General features: G+C 41.4%; 1 protein-coding gene across 1 annotated transcript; it reads left to right on the top strand.

Moving 5' to 3' along the window:
• Nucleotides 1-14,418: 14,418 nt before the first annotated feature.
• SLITRK5 (SLIT and NTRK like family member 5) lies at nucleotides 14,419-20,720 on the top strand (the record flags this gene model as incomplete). Its single annotated transcript, XM_080798450.1, has 2 exons — nucleotides 14,419-14,485; nucleotides 17,836-20,720. The coding sequence occupies 2 exons, from the start codon at nucleotides 14,419-14,421 to the stop codon at nucleotides 20,718-20,720; spliced, it is 2,952 nt and encodes a 983-aa protein (XP_080654576.1).
• Nucleotides 20,721-20,951: the final 231 nt, after the last annotated feature.

Here is a 20,951-nt window from a genome sequence, read left to right as displayed (position 1 = left end):
AGTTTAGTATTTTCGAGATGACTTTCATGATGAGTGCATTTTATGATGATCTGATATTTAAAAATTGATTACACCACATATAGTATATACATTTATCATTTTTCACTTACTGTCTGCTAGTATGCATGTGTGTAACATGTGTGTACATAAGTGTGTCATGCATCTCCACAGTTATGAGAGCAGTTATTTCACAGTTTGCTGTCATATCAAAATAATATCTATCAGTAAAATGCACCAAAATCAATCTTTGTGGAATCATACAAAATACCTATGGTCAAAATGTTTTCTTCAAGAAGCAACAACTTATTTCCTTATATGTGACTTTCAAGATCATAATCTTGGGCTACAAAATCGCACTTTAACAAAAGTACTTCTTTAATAGATGCATTTAGAAAAAAAAAAACAAACAACGGTTTCAAAGTGAGTAAGGTTTACTCAAAATATAAATTCAGGGATGATAGAAATCATTCAAAATACACAAGCAAAAGGTATGTATATGCATATATATATATATATATATATATACACACACACATATATATATAAAGTAGCAATTAAACCATAATATTCCTGATACATATTTGCATACAGACTGACAAAAATTAATAGATAATACAGCAGAACAATAATATGAATTAGTGGTATGCATATATAATGTTCTAAATGCATGATAAATTAACTTACACTAGAGTTTAATATTCCTAGTAACTTAAATTGACAGCTACTTTTACTTTCATGTCTGTTAATCATAGTACTACAGACTTATTTTAAAAATAGATTATTTATTCATCATGAAGACAGTTATAAAAATTGCTTTATAATTTCATTAGGTTAGTAAATATATTTCATATTCAACCCTGATTTAGTTTTCCTTACAATTTTACTAGAATTCTTTCATTGTTTATGTTGTAAATTCTAGATTAAAAAAAGAAAACAAAAAACTGTAGTTTCTCCTCTCTTCTGTCCTCCAGATCTTTTGGAACAATGTACATGCATGAGTTTTACAAAATTCATCACTAGGAAGTGCTGTCTGGCAAGGATTCCCATTTTCTTATTCCAGTAGCCAAAAAGAGCTCGTGAAATCTGCAAGCCAGCAACCACTTAATCTATGGCAGAATCCTGGTGTTATAAATCCATAACTAATCAGGATCAGCTGATAACGAAAGCAACTTGTCTTGAACACGTCTATTTTGAGGGGAAAAAAAAAAAATCTACTGCGATCCACATGGCCTTCTCCAAGTCTTTGCTTTATCGAGTAGAGTCATACTATGTTGGTGCCTTTAGCAACTAATCATCAGACCTAAAACAATAGCTAATACTTATTCAGTGCTTACAATGTGCTGAGAAGTATGCTAAACATTTTGTGTGAATTAACCCATTTAATCCTCACAACAAATGTAGGTATTAGCTGAGAAAAATAAATTAACCAATATTTTAAACAGTCACTAAAAGGCAGAGGTGGAACCAGAATCCTAGCAAATGTGTGTCTAATGCTCTGTTTTTAGTCCTGCATTATCTGTGGAAAAGATCATCACACAGGGGTTGCTGGGTGGCTCAGTGGGTTAAGCCTCTGCCTTCCACCTAGATCAGGAGCTCAGGGTCCTGGGATCGAGCCCCGCATCAGGCTCTCTGCTCAGCGGGGAGCCTGCCTCCCCCTCCCAGTCTGTCTGCCTCTCTGCCTGCTTGTGGTCTCTCTTTCTCTGTCAAATAAATGAATAAAATCTTTTTAAAAATTTTTTTTAAATTTAAAAAAGACCATCACACAGTAAAAGGCATCAATGAAATCAAAAAGGACCCATCCTTCTGTGTTTTAAAATATAAAATGAGTATTTTTTAAAGAGTTCAACCTATTTTTTCCTTAACAATGATTTGAAAGAAATGAAAGAGAATCCACTTCAAATTTTTGTTCAGTTTCCTTGTATAAAGTACCTCTCTGAATGACATTTGGGGAAATATTCTGCATTTTAATTATGTCTTCCATTAGAACGTTATCCAATTCACAAAACCTCCAAAATATAATGTCCTGATGGTCCATTAGTTGGTATTAGAAATGTACAGTGTGAGTCCCCTGATAGGAATAAAAGTACCCAGAGCACACTCTGACGTCCATCAATTAATGTGCTTGTGACCAGAACTGTGGGACAACTTCATCATAGGCCAACTTTATTTATCCCCATAAAGTTAACCCATAGTTTGGCTTCTCTTCTTCTGCCGGTGAGCACACCTGGCAAGAATACAATATAATAGCTTACCTATTGCTCACATTATATATTGAAGTTCTTCAAGCTTTTCTTTATGATAATCCATTTAGTAGATGTAGATGAAGGTCTTGTGCAAGTGACAGGAAATGCTGCCCCAGTATGGAATTTATGGTTGTTAATGTTTTATGTCTATTCTATGCTTTCCAGAATAAGGTAATTATCAAATTATCTCACGCTTCTATTCCTTCTGATGTACAATAAGGTGTCAGAAAATTGGGAGACCTAATTCTCCAATAAACAGGGGTGCACTTTGGTGAAAACATTTACACTATCTTGGTCCTTTAAATAAGGAGGTAGTACCCTGTGTTTTCCTGCCACTTTTAAAATTTAATGTGAGTAGCTTTTCATTTTTCTTCACTATTTCTCATTCTCACAACTCTAAAAACATACTCAAAAACTGACATTTAAAAAGCCTCAAATTATTTTGCTTTTATTTTTATTTTCTAAAAGATTTCATTTATTTATTAGAGAAAGAGAGAGCACCACGAGCAAGGGGAGGAATGGGGAGGGGTAGAGGAAGAAGGAGAAACAGATTCCCCACTGAGCAGGGAGCCTTACCTTGGGGTTAGACCCCAGGACCCTGAGATCATGACTTGAGCTGAAGGCAGACACTTAACTGACTGAGCCACCCAGGCGCCCCTATTTCTGCTTTCAGATGTGATTTTAAAAATGTTCTTTGAAGTACATCTTCAATAATTTATTAGATTTTAGGAACCAGATCTTTACATTTTTAGGGACTATTGATCTTCTAAGTGACTTAACAATTATAAAACTGATACACTTTTAAATGGGTTTCTCCATTCATTTGTAAAGTTGAATAGTTAGCCAAAGATGAGCAAGTCCATTTACTTCCATTCGGACCTCATCTAAACCCTTAAAGAAATAGATTTATAACTTTTCAGAATTTTTCAGTTATTTTCAAAAAGTATTGTATTAAGCTTTAAAAAATGTAATTAGATTCTGAATGACTTGTTACCACTATCGGTGCATAGAGCATATATGGCTAAACATTCTCAGCATTTGTCCTGAAACACATGATAATAAATTGGGATAGATCATCTCAAATTGATAACCTTAATGGCAGATGTAACTTGCTTTTCTAGTACTCTGCTCAACTGTAGTACACATTTCTGGGGGAAAAAATCATCTTATTCATTTTGTTAAGCATAAACGGAAACACAATATACCTGTTCATGCATGCATTTCTTTAGCTACGCATGCTCTCACACACACACTCACAGTCCCTGCTGCCTTGCAGATTTGGGTTTGCGCTGCAATTTCTGTGATCCTGAATGTTACGCACCCGCTGCTAGCAGGTGTCTGCAGGTGTTTGCCTACAAGAAGTTCATTGACACTTTGTTGCAGGGAGAGTACTTTCTCTGAGAGTGAAAAAGAGCTGCAAAAGCACTGCAGGCTAAGGAATGTAGGACAATGATGCTTCATGTACTGTGCATGCATAATTATTCATTATCAGTCAGGCAAAGATTAATCATTCTTCTGTGATATTTTTCCCATGGAAGAACTAGTTATCAAATTCTAGTTTCCACGGATATTGTCAGTGTATTGGAAGGACTGCAGCTGTACTATGAGTCTCATGGACATTTAACTTCTGACAGCTGTGAATGCTTCTTTGTGAATGCAGACATTGCTCTTTGACTCAGAGTTTCTGGAAGAACTCCAAGATGCATTTTCAAGTGTTGCTGCAGACTCTCTGGGTGCATATTAGGAGAAGGTGGTCAGAAACGTCATGAATCGCTACCGTGGACAGATACTTGTATTTTTTCTACATACATTTAGTTCAGCACAATTATAAATAGATGAGGTAATAGTCAATGATGAATCTAATATTTATAAACTTTCAATATTTGAAGATTCATAATCGTGTCAAATTGTTCCATGTTCAATTTTACTTACATTGAGGAAATACTGACAAACCTCAAAACTCAAACATTTTCTTTGAGTTTTATGGAGATACCCATGTGGCATTCATGACAAGATATGGAATTCCATAGATATGGAATTCATTCCATATTCATATTCATTCCATAGATATGGAAGACCAATAAGATTAAGGTCAGATGTTGAAAAATAATGAAATAAAACATAGCGATTGTTAATCATCTGTGATTAATATTTCCATGAACTTCAGTTGTTTATCAATTATTCAGAAATTTAATTTAGTAGTGATATTATCTCATTGTATGTATCCTTTGGAAAATTTAGAAAATTGTGTTATGTCATTTTCAACTTTAAATTATCTATATAACAAATTCATATGGCAAAGGGCTACGGTGTTGTATCCTTAAACTTATGCATGAAAGTGTTGAAATTATTCCTCCTCAAGAGAACCATTTTAGTATTTTTTGCTATTGATTTTTTTAAAGATTTATTTATTTGTTTTAAAGAGGGAGAGTGAGAGAGACTGTAGGGAAGAAGGACAGAGGGAGAGAATCTCAAGCAGATTCCCCACTGAGCACAGAACCTGACAATGGGCTTGATCTCAGGACCCCAAGATCATGACCTGAGCCTAAATCAAGAGTGGGATGCTCAACTGACTGAGTCACCCAGGTGCCTCTACCAGTGATTTTTTTTTTTAGGAGGTATATAATTATTGCTTTGACTCCTTGTTTACTAAATATAAAATAATAAATATTCAAAAACTTCAGAAATAGAAAAACCCACTATTAGGGACATTTTCTATTTTAGAAAAAAGTATACTATATGTATTCAAAAATATTGTTTTACGAGTTTTTTTAAAAAAAGTTTTACAGCTTTAAAAAAAACTGAAATATTGTTTTACGAGTCTTATGTGTTCTAGTTACTCTGACAATAATTTCTGATTGTTAATATTGTCTTTGACTTTTTTTTAAAGGATTTTATTTATTTATTTGACAGAGAGATATAGAATACAAGTAGGTAGAGCAGCAGGCAGAGGGAGAGGGAGAAGTAGGTTCCCAACCGAGCAGAGAGCCTAATGCAGGGCTCAACTCCAGGACCCTGGAGTCACGACCTGAGCTGAAGGCAGCCACTCAGCTGGCTGAGCCACCCAGGCCCCCAGTCTTTGATATTTTTAAGGTACATCAACATAGAGACAGTTCATTTATAAGTCTATTTAGTGATCAGTATAATACATATTTTATCATTATAATTTTTATAAGAGTAGTATTATATATTGATGATTTGAAATGTATTTCTACTATTGTCTATCTCAGAAAACATTTGACATTACAGAAATGATGAATCCACTTAGGAAGTATCTATAATAAAGCTAATTACTAGGAATTGATACACATTATTTTCACCTTTCTTTTAAATTAAGGTAAAGTCCAAATGTGTGCATCCAAATTAGCAAAATTAAGTTAAAAATAAGGGAGGATACTGAGAGTCTCTATAATTCATTTCACAGTATGTTTCTGCTATGTTCTGTCTGTATGAAATAATGGAATATCACCAACTACCATGAAACAACATGCAGTTGTTGTAACAATTATATGAAAGAATGGGACCATCTCATAAAATCGTTATCAAATAGCAAATGACTATATGTATACTGTGGAAACGTACATATTTTAGTTGATTGATTCTGAATTATAAATGACGTATGGAGTGTTTGTTGATGCTTATGTTAACTGTGGCTGGTAAGTAAAAGTACAAATTGAAAAACCTTGTCAAACAGATTTCTATTATTTGGGACAAGTCAATTTAAGCCTCCTTTTCTCTAATTAATGGGTTATTTCTAAATGCTACTATAAGAATACTATAATGAAAAACTTTTAAATATAAAAATACCTACAAATAAATTTCAGCACTTACATGTGAACAAGAGACAATATAGTCATTGATTAAAGTCTGTCTTCACAGCAGTCACTACCCATATAATATTACAGTTAAGGACACAGACTGATTGTACAATGAATCATGCCTCTTATACTGGTGATTCAAATCCGAACTGGTTATTTGTTCACTAGGATATGTAACAATCAATTAAAATTACAGCATACATTGTAATATGTCATATGACAATAACGATGAATCTAGTGTCACTAGAAAAGCATCATTAGATTGACAGAATGTTTTGGATCACAGAATAAAAATGCATCATGTAATGTTAAACAAAAATTAGCTGCCATAGATCTATTTATCACAAAAGGCACACCATTCATAAGTTAGCATGCTATTATTATTTATTTAAAAGAAAATAACTTTGCATTTTAAGAAAAAGTGAATAATTTAAAGTCTACAATTTGAGTAATAATTGTATTTTTCTTCCACAGACACTTTAACACTTACCATTTGGTTAACCAGTGTGATTATTATAAGGTCCATTGGAGAGAAGCACAGTAACTTTTTTATATATAAAATATGTGATCTACCCAGAGAGTTGTATTCATAAGTTCTGCAAAGTCAGATTCAAGAATGGAGTTGAGATCTCTGAGAGCCACTGTAATGCTCTGGATAGGGTGGCTTCCTCTTAATTTTGAACTTGAGCTGTTAAGCAATTCATGCCTCTTTTGAAACTCTATTGATTTTGGCCACAGAAGAGGTATAATAATGGAAATATAGGTCAATGTTGTTATTAATATTTTAGATAAATTGATTGAAAACAAATAAAATTTAATCTCAAATTTAGCAGTGATTTGTAACTGGGATTGGTTACTAAGCTATTACACATCTGTTTCAAATATATAAATATGATTTTATTTAAACTGTGATTTATACAGCTCTTCATGGAAATTACGGGCCATATTTGCATTTTATAAATTCATAAATTACAGTTCCTTGTCCAAACTCTGCCCACTCTACATGTACAGAACATGAACTGAACTTCAAAATAAAGCTTTGTATTCAAATGGTGGACTGTGAGAGTTCAAGTGCGGTTTTGTTACTGACTGACAGACTTCTCTGCACAAAAGGCCTATTCTAGATAGTTCCTTGAAGCAAAATACCCATTTAGGACTTTCTTTTCCAGTTCTACTAACATCCTGCTGTGTGATCTGAAGAAAGGCACCTTAGAGAGTACTTCATCATACACAAAAGGCACTTATCTTCTAATAAAATTCTATTGATATAAAATAATCTACCTTGCCTTCTTTATAGTGGTGTAATAAGGATGTAATAAGGAATTTTGAAATGCCTATGAAATGCCTTGAAATCTTTAAAAGAATGGCAGAGGTCTTCAAATGAGTGCAATTTAAAAGAATTGAATAGAGACCCTCAACAGAATGCAAATCAGGCCTCTTGCCAAAAGTGAATCATAATTGTCCTTATTTATTGAGGGTGTCCTAATCACCATCATTACTTACGAGTGCAGCTGCTCGTACTGAAAGACTTTCAAGGTATCCCAGAGATTGCATCAGACATACACAGTTTCAGCCTTCTAGGAATTTACACTCTAGATTTGCATTGCCCAATATGGTAGCCCCTACCCACATGTGGCTATTTACATTTAATAAGTTATAATTTTAAAAGTTAAGATTGTACATCCTGTGTTACACCAGCCACGTTTCAATTCCTCAACAGCCATGTGCAGCTACTGGCTATCATACTGGACAACGCAGATAGGGGTTACTTCCATCACCACAGGAGAGCATTCTTACAGGGGATTGACAAATACATGCTACAAGAAATACTATTCAGGGCACGTGGTGGCTCAGTAGGTTAAAGCCTCTGCCTTCAGCTCAGGTCATGATCTCAGGGTCCTGGGATAGAGCCCCGCATCAGGCTCTCTGCTCAGCGGGGAGCCTGCTTCCCGCCCCCCCGCCCCTGCCTGCCTCTCTGCCTACTTGTGATCTCTGTCTGTCAAATAAATAAATAAAAATCTTTTTAAAAAGGAAAGAAAAAAAAAAGAAATACTATTCAAGTACACAATTCATGCAATAGTATTTCTATATACTATATTCCATTTATTTGGACTGGAGAATGCAGGTGATTTGTCAGAAAGTCTCCAACTACCCTGATAGAAGTCATCAAATTATTTTATCTCAAACATGATATGGTTTAAGACAAAATATTTCCCAAATAAATATTTGCTGAGTGAAAACATTCAAAAATGGACATGCATTTCTTGTGCATACAAGGGTTTTTGGAGCTCATTTTTCCACTCTTTGAGAGATAGCAAACTCCAATTCTTTGCTCAACAAGGAATGATAATCTATTCCAGAAGAAAACAGCAACTTTGTGCTAGGCAAGTGCTAGATAATGGAAGAGAATGTTCAGATAAGCAAATTTTCAACGTTGGTTAGAGTGGATAGAAAAGAATTGTTGATGAAGAAAGGATTTACGGTGAATTCTTTAGAACAATAGCCAAAAGAAAAGGGAAGAACCAGTTAGATGAATGGGCAACCAAAACCAAAGTTTTGGAGGTGGGAGAAGTTATTTATTTTGAGGGGATAGAGACATTATGGGAGTGTCCTCTTGAATGAAAGATCCCAGCTGATATAAGCTGAATCAAGTATTGTCACTTTAGACATTCTCATTTAAGCAACAGGCCTTCTGAAACTTTTGGGATGAAACTGTGTTTTAGGATGGTTCATTGTTTTTCTTTGAAAACCCAGAAAGGCTACAGAAAATATAGACATACATAATGCCTGTTTGGACTTGTTTCCTAAAAATGGCTAGAGAGATGCAAGAACCAAGAACCAATAAATCTTGAGACAAATCCCAGCTCTAATAGAAAGATGCATAGAAAAGCCAATCTAGCTATATAATAAAACTGCCTCTTTTCCTGTGGAATGTGCATATTTCAATGTGAGTATAAGCCAGATGGCAGCAGCCTTTGTTCTAACAGGGCCTGATGATAGTTTGTATACTTAAAATATGCCACAATTACCCACTCACTCATCTTCCTGCCGATAGCAGTAAGATCTGCTGCTGACAATTTCAAGTATAATCACTTATCTTCTCTAGAGAACCATTTTGATCTTTCCCTTCACCCACCACAGCATCAGATAACAGTAATGTTGCCAGTACACAGCATGGTTCTGTATAGTGAAGGAAATGGAAACTAGCTTCTATTAATTACTATTCTAATAGACGATATTGGCAGCTAGAATTGAATGTCACATGTTAGAGCTATGAAGAGAAACCATTTCAACTAACTAATTTACAGTCATGTATTTAGAAACATAACGTCTTCATGGATAGCAATGCGTCCTAGAAAAAATAGTTCTGAGAACTGTGGGACAGAGATTAACTTGGTAAAGTCATCCTCCATTCTTTGTCACCTCTCACATCATTCTTCCCAGTACAGATTTCCCTTGACTTATGACACGGTTATGTCCCAATAAGCCCATTGTAAGGTGAAAACCCATTTAATACACCTAACCTACCAAATGTCACATATTAGTCTAGACTACTTGAAACATGCTCACAACGCCTAAATAGCGTAGGGTTTGGGCAAAAACGTCTAACACAAAGCCCATTTTATTAAAAGAATGTTGAATACTACCTATAATTTACTGAAGACTATACTGAAAGTGAAAAACTGTGGTTATATGGGCATATTAATGATTGTTAAGTGTATGGGTTGTTTATGGTCATGATCACATGGCTGACTAGGAACTAAGGCTTGCCATATCAGTGCCCAGCATGGCAAAAGGGAATCGTACCACATTTTACTGTCCCAGGAAAGGATCGAAATTCAAAAGTCCAAGTAATTTCCACATGTGTATTGTTCACACCACTGTATAGTTGAAAATCCTAAGACAAACCATTGTGTGTCAGGAACCAACTGTAATATCCTTATTTTTCAATTATATATACTTTTTAAAATTTTTAATGGAAATGTGCATGTAAATTGAAATTTTCAAATAATGAAAAATAGACCATAGGGTGAAAAATCTTCATTCTACTCAAGAATCCCCAGTCTTCTCCCAAAAGGCAAACGCCATTACTGAATTTGCATATCCTTCCGGAAAGTTTATCTCCTCCCCCCGCAACAGTGTATATAGGTAATGCTACACACTATCGATAATGACAGAACCATATACTTATATACACTGTTATTAAAGGCAAAAGAGTATTTGAGGGTATAGATGGAGATATGCCACTTTCTACTTAGCCACGTGGGCTGTTCTTAGTCATTTACAAATGTAAGCGTGTGTTACAATGAACGTTTTCCTATATATCGTTTTGTGCATTTTATTTTGGTACACATGTAGGCTACTTTCTGAAAAGAAAATTGTTAAAAAATGCATCTTAAATTTTGGAAGATATTTCCAACTGGTCCTTCAAAGTGAGGGTTTTAATACATAATCGGTCAAAGTATTATCAAAGTATATTTATAAGAAACTGTATGAGGCAAGGAAGAAAATTATTTATTTTATGCACATCATTCTCTTCTGCCACTGTCAGTAAATTTCTAAGACTGTAAATAGCCAATTAAGTCTATAAGTGAATAAATAATTTTAGTGAAATTAACCCATTGAGCTAACCATTTTGGGTTTGATATATATCACTGTATAATTTTGATTGTTGTAATTCTAAATGTACCAAACTGATTAAAAAAATGGACTACACTATAGTTATTTGGCTTATCAATTACACAGAGAAATGATCATAAATGATGACTCATGTTTTCCCCATCAGGAGAAACTTTTCTGCTTTTAGGAATATAAGGTATATATAATTTAAATTTCAAAGATGTTGAAAATATAATTTATGTCCGAAAAATGTGTTGTTTACTAAATAGGGTTGTATAGACTTCTTAGCTACTACTATTATGAATGTAATCTATTAGAGCTAATTTTGATGGAGTCTGGAATCCAGCATTACTTTTTATAATCTTAACTCACCAGGTAGGCTAACAAAAAGAAATACAAGGTCTACTTGTTTTAGATTTCAATAATGTTAATTAGTATTTATGAAATATAATTATTATTACCAAAGAATAATCTCTTTCAGCTTATTTCATAAGGGACTATAATTCTTGACTAGGCATTTTAATATTCTAAAGAAACAATACAATACACAAATGTAATATGATGAGATATTTTAAGAAATGCACCTAATATAAGAATTCTTCTGAAGAGTCCATAAAACACTAAAATGACAATTCCAGGTAATAATAAATATGAGTTCACACAAATGTATGGTCAATTTCAACTGATAAGTATGCTCATTGTGATTTGAATTTAAATTTTAATGGGGAGATATCAGATTATGTCCATAATTCCTATTAATTATCACCAAATATATTACCATATATGAAATGTATTTATGATGATAGTAGATCACGAGCAAATTATAATATGCATAAATATATTCACAAACATTAGACAAAGATTCTCAACTTTCCACATCCAACCACCTCAATCAAATAATGTTTAATTTAGCATAATGCCCTTAATTCGGAACAGATCTATTTGATCAATCATTTCATTTTCTAATTTCCAAAGTGTTTATATGATCCTGTGCATTGAGTATTGTGTGAAAGCAAGTATATATATGACTGTATTTTTTAGTATGGACTGCAACATAGATATGTTCATTTTTGTAGCCAAAAGTCTTGGGTCTTGGCTCAGATTTGATCACTATTACATGACTCATTTGTTTCTTTTCTAGGCCATAGTCAATATTCGAAACAAACAGGAGTCCAAAGACTAACAAAGGAAAATTTTCCTTATTTCTATGTTTTTCCTCCCGAGTTCTTCTATTTGATCTCTCTGCCTGTCACAGTTATTTTCTCAAAATTCACTGTCCTGTAGAGCAGCTCACAGAGACACCTAGCGGTAAACCTTAACGGAAGCTTCTCAGGCTATTCTTAATATTGAGTTAATGGTAGAGAGTTATCATCACTTACTCATTTGAACCACAAGAAATAAACTGGAATATTTTTATGTCAGTGTTTCTAACAAAACCAGCATCTAAAATAAGTGCAAACATGTTTAATACTTTTAGATTGACAAAATCTATTTTAATTAGGATAAGAAATTTTTAAAATAAAAGTAATACCAAATCAAAAATTAAAACGAATTTTGATACTTAATACAATTGTGAAGATTTAAGAAAGCAGTGAAAGAATTAACTAAAATAGCTACTCTACAGCTATTTTGAGAAGTCTGGTAATCGATTAAATCATTTTATACCCTTTCAGAACTTGTATGGAATTTGTCCACAGCGAAAATCATGTCTGTGATAGAATGCCAGAAGTTTCCAACTATAAATGATATATAATTTCTAAGTTATGACACTTTTACACATTCATTTAAAAGCAATATTATATTTTAAAAATAAAATTTCTATATTATTCGTATCATGTTAGACAATGATGCGATGACTAAATAAAATATACAGTAACAAGACTTCTGTGGGTGAAGTTTAAGTTGTCTAGTTTTTATAAGGTAACTGCAGGAGGTGGCTATCATTTGGGGCCAAATGTTTCTAAATTTATAGGAAGTTCTTTTATAAGGTTTTATTATCATTACCCAATACTACAGATTACTTCTTTTCTCCATCTCTTGCACATGCCCTGAATTTAAACAAAATAAAATTGTTTCAAACAAGGTATGTATGGATTAACTGAAAAATATTTGCAAAACAGAGTGAGAAGAAATTTCAAGAACTGTTGCAAAATCTCAAGAGACTGCAGTATAAACCACCTCTAGAGAACTCCTAATTTCAACAAAGAGACAGGATGTGGGAAGATATGTTTGTATAGATGTCAGAATCTTTATAATCCTATATTTAATCAAGATATTATAACCCCAACAGTATCCCAAATATCACCAAGGAGATAATATCAATTATGTTTAAGAGGATTCCAAAAATAATTAATTCATAATTAATCCTAAAATAAGGTAGATAAAAATATTTAAGTGGTAAAACTGCCCAGTTATCATAGAATAGGTACATGTGCACTCAGCCTCCATTGGGCCAATTACTATGATCAACTTTTTTCTATACCCAGGAAGGACTGCAGGTCTAATATTACAAACACTAGAAATATGCCTATGAATGTAAAGACCCCCCCTCCTCCCTCTGGGGAGGGAGGTGCCTGGTTTCATGGAAAGAGACAGGAATACTTACTGTAGAGATGACGCTAGTGGAGTTTAGCAGGTGACTCTTCAAGAAACTCGCTTTCTATCGATACTGCATTTATTTAGGGGTTTCCAGCTTTTAGTACACACCAAATGTATTCACAACCATTCTCTCTGAAAGTCGTTCACATTCCCTTGCATCGCTCAGACACACCTATAAAATGCAATTCTTTAAAAAAATGCACATATATATATATATATATATATATATATATAGGCGCCCTTGTTTGCAGCTAGGATGGACCACTCCCTCTTCCAGGGTCCTTTAGAGTAAGTACACGAGACAGAAGCAGGGGCTGTATTATTCTAAATGGCAGGAGGAAGGCAGGCGAAGAGCACAGGGCTGCAATCGTCTGTCCCTGACCACCAACAAGCCTGGCACTGTCGGGGTTATTTCCACTCCTCCCTTTTTCAATCCAAGGATTGCACAGTCCTACGCTTGTGCTAAGCACATGGTCCAAGACTCCTCTGTCTCCCACGAATGTGACATCCAAGGGGTGCTCGGATTGCACCGCCCGAATCCAGGGACGCCCTCGCCCTCGGCTGCCATCTATCGGCCACTGAGCGCCCGCTTCGACCCGGGCCCATCATGTCTGCTGCAGCTTGGCTCGCACCAGCGGCGCGACAATAAACAAGTGCACTGGACGGGGCCCTGAGCTGGAGCAGATGTCTCAGAGCCCCCTGTGATGCTTACCGTGTTGCCACATTTTCAGCGCCCGGGAGGGAAGACGCGATTTTCTCTGAGTATTTTAGAGCCGCCAGGCTGCCGGGACACGCCACAGGCGTAGAACAACGCTGCTCCTGTCCCCCCAGGCCCCCTAAAGGATGTCGGAGATAGAGAGTTCCAAATAATGACGATCGTGCGCCGCATCTGGGGAAGGGATGAGAAAAACCCCTGCAAATACTGGGAGCGATGAAACCGCCAAGAGGATGCGGGAACCGTACAAACACTAATTAGGGGCCGCGGCGGCGGCGGCGGCGGACTCGGCGAGGGGACAGCGGCGGCGGGATCCCAGCGCGGTGGTCGCCGCTGCGCGGGGGGTGGAGGACGGCGCAGGAGCCGCAGCCGCCGCGGGAGTAGCCGAGGGGCCGGTGCCACCTTTGCTCGCCCCCTCACTACCATGTACAGTGTGCGCTGCAAGAAGAAGGCGGGCGATGCATGCACACCCCCGCGCCCCGCTCCCTCTGGCTAGTCCCCGGGCGTGCGCCACTGACCAGGGGGGAATGTGGTGAAGACAGAGAGGAGGAAAGCCGAGGGGGGAGGGGAGGGGCGGCCAGCGCGAACCCAGGCCGAAGGGTACGTGGAGCCGGAGGCTGCTGGAGGGGGCGGCTGCTGCTGCTGGCTTGGAGAAAGTTGCCCCTTATGCAGATGGCAACTGTAAGTACCCGCCTGGGGAGTGCGGCGAAGGGTGCCTGGGACCCTGCGATCGCGCGGTGGCGCGGGTGGGAACGAGTGTGCGAGTGAGCGTGAGTGTGAGCGGGTGCGATCGCTCGGCGGGGCTGACCGTCACGTTGGAGGGGCCGGCGGTGCCAGGCAGCCTTCACGTCCCCTCCTCGGGTTCCGCGCCTCCCCCCCTCTCCAACAGCTCCTTCCCCGCCCCGCCCGGCTCCGGCTCCGGCTCGGGCTCCCGGCCCCTACCGCGAGGCGCCTCTACCGCCGGTCCTCCGCCTCCCCCTCCTCCTCCCATCCCTGCCGGCCGCTCGCGATCGCCCCCTTCCACCCTCCCCCCCCCCACCCCGCTGCCCACTCCGACTACCACGGAGAGTGCCGGGGAGAGCCGTTTGGGGAGCCCCGGAACCCTTGGTCGCCACCGCGGCGGCGGCCCCGGGCTGGCGGCGTCCGGGCGCCTCTTTCCTTCAGCCGCTTGGACCGCACTGCTCTCCGCCTTCTTGCCCTGCCTGGGCTCAGGAAATCCAGTGCACACCCCAAAGAGGTATTTTGTATAGGGGCGGCTATGATGAGTGGGCCCTGGAGATGTGAGACGGGGTAAGTCGACCGTTTACTTTGCAAAAGACGCTCGTGTGTGTGTGTGTGTGTGTGTGTGGCAGCGGGGTGGCTTTCTTTCCCTGTCCTCCCTCCCCTCCTTCCTTCCCTTTCTCTTCCTTCGCTTTGGGGCGGAGTGGGGGAAGGGAGCCTCGCGTCCTGGAACTCCGGGTGCTTCTGCCTGGGCCGCTGTGGGAGCAGCTGCGCCCAGAGCAACGGGTCCGGCCTGGGTGCTGGGCTCCAGCCCGCGCAGCCCCGCTCTTTTTAATGAGGGATGTACAGGGCGATGGTCTAGGGTCTAAATCCTTTGGAGCAAACAAATACAGTCCCTCCGCCCCCACCCTCCAAAAATAATAATAATAATAATAATCTGAGATGTGATAATCTGAGAATGTGCAACGCACCCGCTAATTTACATCAGAGGTGCGTTTCCCAGTCAGAATGTCAGCCTTCCCCGGCTCATTCAACTTTATTTTCTCAAAATTTTGGGCTCCTTTGATGGCAAGGAGGAGAAAGAGAGTGGAGTGAGAGGGAGCTCTTCGACCCCGGCTAACCAGAACTGAATTAAAGTTGTAAATGCTCCAGGTTAATACCGGCTGGACACAATTTGCAATGGGCTGTCAGAAAGGGTGGGAGGGGAATGGGGGCGGGGAAGCAGTGGGAAGGAGGGGGAGGGGACCCAACCCCCGCTGAATGGATGTGCAGATTTGATCCAGTGGAGAACTGAAATTTCAAGGTAAACGTTTTGCTTTCCATAGGGGGTGTTTTTGCCGCTTTTAAGCCAGGAGGCGTTTGCGGTTGCCTTGGGAGGTCGGAGATACTTGCGAGGTTTATACACTGTGATTCCGATTCGTCTCGACACGTCTGGGTGGCCACACGTGAATGATTCGCAGGCACACTTGCACATGTGCGTGCGAATGCAGGGGCTCTTAATAACGCGGGCCGGATTCGGCTAGGGGAGCAAGATCGAGTCTCCAGGCTTGAACCCGTGACTCAGAAACGTCTTGGCTTTAGTTTGGGTTGCGATTTGACATCAGACTTCGGTGGTGGCGAGGCAAAGCAAGGTTGCCTGGAGAAAAGGCATGGGTTCCCAGAGCCCAGCATCTCTATCAAATTCCCGTCCCCCGTCCCCCCACCCCCGCCGCAACCAACACAACACGCACTCACACACTCACACACTCTCTCCATTTATGTCCTTTCCTTTTTGAGTACCGCTGTCGACCAGAAGTAGGAAGTCGAAGGAAGCCTTTAAGAGGACAAAAAAGAAATCGAGAAAGAAAAGGGGGAGGGCTTCAGACTGATTCCTTGAGGAAATGAAATTCGGATATTAAAGCACAGACCTATGTCACTCGCCGTTCTCCCTCCCTTCATCCTTTCTATTTTGCCTGTTAATGAGCCCGAGTGCCCCTTCTCTTAAGGGGGGAAATGAGAGGGAGGGGGAGTAAAATATTGACGATTAAATGCAATAAACAACTCCAAAGATGACGGGGATGCTAGTGAGGTGGTAGTTGAGTCCAAATCTTGTGAATTCGGTAGGGTTAGTTTTGCATACCGTGCAAACAGACGCGGAGCGGGAGGTAAGGGAAGCTTTGGCGCTGGCCCTTGGTTTACTTTTAGCTGATTCCCGGTAAGCGGTAGGAACGTCCTCTTTAAACTCCAGGTATCGGGAGGTGTTCCGGCGATTGCGGATGCCTTCGCTGAGTTCTTTGTAATCCAACGTGCAGAACTATTTCTGTGGCTTAAAGATGCGGTTTGGTAGCGTGGCTGACATGATCAATGAGGAGAAGTGGACGCAGGGCGCACTCAGAGAAGCGCTGCTAAGTGGCACCGTGCATGCAATTAGGACACTGATCTGCTTAAAAGCGTGGTAGTGAAGTCCACCATCAAAGCGAACGCGCACTCCTTTTCTCCTTACTCAAAGCTCCTGAAGACAATTGGTGATTTAAGAGCTTCTTCTGGGTCCTTCTGATGCATTATCTTACATCTTTTTTGCCTCTGAAAAGTATTCTTTGGGTTCCCACCCTGGCATTTCCAGCGATGGTTTAAAATAGCCCAAGTATTGTGACTCTTTGCTTTTCTGTGAAAAATGGGAGACCTTTGTGGTGAACTGTTAACTGAGTAGATTCTGAAAGAAAGGCAGACGGGTCTGGTATAGGTGAGGTGGGGAACCCTGTAAAATGGTGCTTCTTTTCTCTTAAATTAGAACCATGAAACTGAACTGACAGCCATTTTATGTATATTTATGGATTGGTTTTGAAAAGGGGGGAGCAAGGAAAACCACTAAAATGGGACTTTAACCTGCCCTTATCTTGTAGAGGGCAGCATGTTCCTGTTGTGCTCATTAGGAAATGAAATCAACCTTTAAATCAAAATGAATATGAGATATTAGTGAAGTCTGAAGAATGTCAGTGTTCCACTGGGTGGGGGGATGTCATTCATATCCCCGCCTTCTGGATTTCAGAGAAATAGTATTAGGGACAAGAGAGACTTTCTTACGAATCCCTTCAATTTTTGTCATATTCTGTTGTTTCCTTTTTCTCTCTCTCCCTTGCAGGAGGTAAAATGCACACTTGCTGCCCCCCAGTAACTTTGGAACAGGACCTTCACAGAAAAATGCATAGCTGGATGCTGCAGACTCTAGCGTTTGCTCTAACATCTCTCGTCCTTTCGTGTGCAGAAACCATCGATTATTATGGGGAAATCTGTGACAATGCATGTCCTTGTGAGGAAAAGGATGGCATTTTAACTGTGAGCTGTGAAAACCGGGGGATCATCAGCCTCTCTGAAATTAGTCCTCCCCGTTTCCCAGTCTACCACCTCTTGTTGTCTGGAAACCTTTTGAACCGTCTTTATCCCAATGAGTTTGTCAATTACACTGGGGCTTCAATTTTGCATCTGGGTAGCAACGTGATCCAGGACATTGAGACTGGGGCTTTCCATGGGCTGCGGGGTTTAAGGAGATTGCATCTGAACAATAACAAACTGGAACTTCTGCGCGATGATACCTTCCTCGGCCTGGAGAGCCTGGAGTACCTACAGGTCGATTACAATTACATCAGTGTCATTGAACCCAATGCTTTTGGGAAACTGCATTTATTGCAGGTGCTTATCCTCAATGACAATCTCCTGTCCAGTTTACCCAACAACCTTTTCCGTTTTGTGCCCTTAACGCACTTGGACCTGCGAGGGAACCGGCTGAAACTTCTGCCCTATGTGGGGCTGTTGCAGCATATGGATAAAGTTGTGGAGTTACAGCTGGAAGAAAACCCCTGGAATTGCTCCTGTGAGTTGATCTCTCTCAAAGATTGGTTGGACAGCATCTCCTACTCTGCCCTGGTGGGGGATGTGGTTTGTGAGACCCCCTTCCGCTTACATGGCAGAGATCTGGATGAGGTGTCCAAGCAGGAACTTTGCCCAAGGAAACTTATTTCAGATTATGAGATGAGGCCACAGACGCCTTTGAGCACCACCGGGTATTTACACACTACCCCAGCCTCGGTGAATTCAGTGGCCACTTCTTCCTCTGCTGTTTACAAACCCCCCTTAAAGCCCCCTAAGGGGACCCGCCAACCCAACAAGCCCAGAGTGCGCCCCACCTCTCGGCAGCCCTCCAAGGACTTGGGCTACGGCAACTATGGCCCCAGCATCGCCTACCAGACCAAATCTCCGGTGCCTTTGGAGTGTCCCACAGCGTGCACTTGCAACCTACAAATCTCAGATCTGGGCCTCAACGTCAACTGCCAGGAGCGCAAAATCGAGAGCATCGCAGAACTGCAGCCCAAGCCCTACAACCCCAAGAAAATGTATCTGACAGAGAATTACATTGCGGTTGTGCGCAGGAGCGACTTCCTGGAAGCCACGGGGCTGGACCTCCTACACCTGGGCAACAACCGCATTTCAATGATCCAGGACCGCGCCTTTGGGGATCTCACCAACCTGAGGCGCCTCTACCTAAATGGCAACAGGATAGAGAGGCTGAGCCCGGAGTTGTTCTATGGCTTGCAAAGCCTGCAGTATCTCTTCCTCCAGTACAATCTCATTCGTGAGATTCAGTCTGGGACTTTCGATCCGGTCCCAAACCTCCAGCTGCTATTCCTGAATAACAACCTCCTGCAGACCATGCCCTCAGGGGTCTTCTCTGGCCTGACCCTTCTCAGGCTGAACCTAAGGAGTAACCATTTCACCTCCTTGCCGGTGAGTGGAGTTCTGGACCAGCTGAAGTCACTCATCCAAATCGACCTGCATGACAACCCTTGGGATTGTACCTGCGACGTGGTGGGCATGAAGCTGTGGGTCGAGCAGCTCAAAGTGGGTGTCTTGGTGGACGAGGTCATCTGCAAGGCGCCCAAGAAGTTTGCGGAGACGGATATGCGCTCTATTAAGTCGGAGCTGCTGTGCCCAGACTACTCTGACGTGGTGGTTTCCACGCCCACGCCCTCCTCCATCCAAGTCCCAGCGAGGACCAGCGCGGTGACCCCCGCGGTCCGGTTGAACAGCACCGGGGCCCCCGCGGGCTTGGGCGCGGGCGGAGGGGCGTCGTCGGTGCCCTTGTCCGTGCTGATTCTCAGCCTGCTGCTGGTTTTTATCATGTCCGTCTTCGTGGCCGCGGGGCTCTTCGTGCTGGTTATGAAGCGCAGGAAGAAGAACCAGAGCGACCACACCAGCACCAACAACTCCGACGTGAGCTCCTTCAACATGCAGTACAGCGTGTACAGCGGCGGCGGCGGCGCGGGAGGCCACCCGCACGCGCACGTGCACCACCGCGGGCCCGCGCTGCCCAAGGTGAAGACGCCCGCGGGCCACGTGTACGAGTACATCCCCCACCCACTGGGCCACATGTGCAAAAACCCCATCTACCGCTCTCGAGAGGGCAACTCCGTGGAGGATTACAAAGACCTGCACGAGCTCAAGGTCACCTACAGCGGCAACCACCACCTGCAGCAACAGCCGCCGCCGCCGCCGCCGCCGCCGCAGCCTCAGCAGCAGCCCCCGCCGCAGTTGCAGCTGCAGCCGGGGGAGGAGGAGAGGCGGGAAGGCCACCACTTGCGGAGTCCCGCCTATAGCGTCAGCACCATCGAGCCCCGGGAGGACCTACTGTCGCCGGTGCAGGACGCCGACCGCTTTTACAGGGGCATTTTAGAACCAGACAAACACTGCTCCACCACCCCCGCCGGCAACAGCCTCCCGGAATATCCCAAATTTCCGTGCAGCCCCGCTGCTTACACTTTCTCCCCCAACTATGACCTGAGACGCCCCCATCAGTATTTGCACCCGGGGGCCGGGGACAGCAGGCTGCGGGAACCGGTGCTCTACAGCCCCCCCAGTGCTGTCTTTGTAGAACCCAACCGGAACGAGTATCTGGAGTTAAAAGCAAAACTAAACGTTGAGCCGGACTACCTCGAAGTGCTGGAAAAACAGACCACATTTAGCCAGTTCTAAAAAGCAGAGAAACTCCCTGGGAGCTTTTGCATTTAAAACAAACAAGCAAGCAGACACACACGGTGAACACATTTGATTAATTGTGTTGTTTCAACGTTTAGGGTGAAGTGCCTTGGCACGAGATTCTCAGCTTCGGCGGAAGATACTGAAAGGGTGTGCAACTTCCTTTTAATTTTTACACATGGGGAAAACATTTGTGTAAACTGGGCACATCACTTTCTCTTCTTGCGT

The sequence above is a fragment of the Martes martes genome, assembly GCF_963455335.1.
Source record: "Martes martes genome assembly, chromosome: 3".
NCBI classification, from domain to species: domain Eukaryota; kingdom Metazoa; phylum Chordata; class Mammalia; order Carnivora; family Mustelidae; genus Martes; species Martes martes.
Note: the sequence above shows the minus strand (reverse complement) of the source record. Positions and strands in the feature narration are given on the sequence as shown.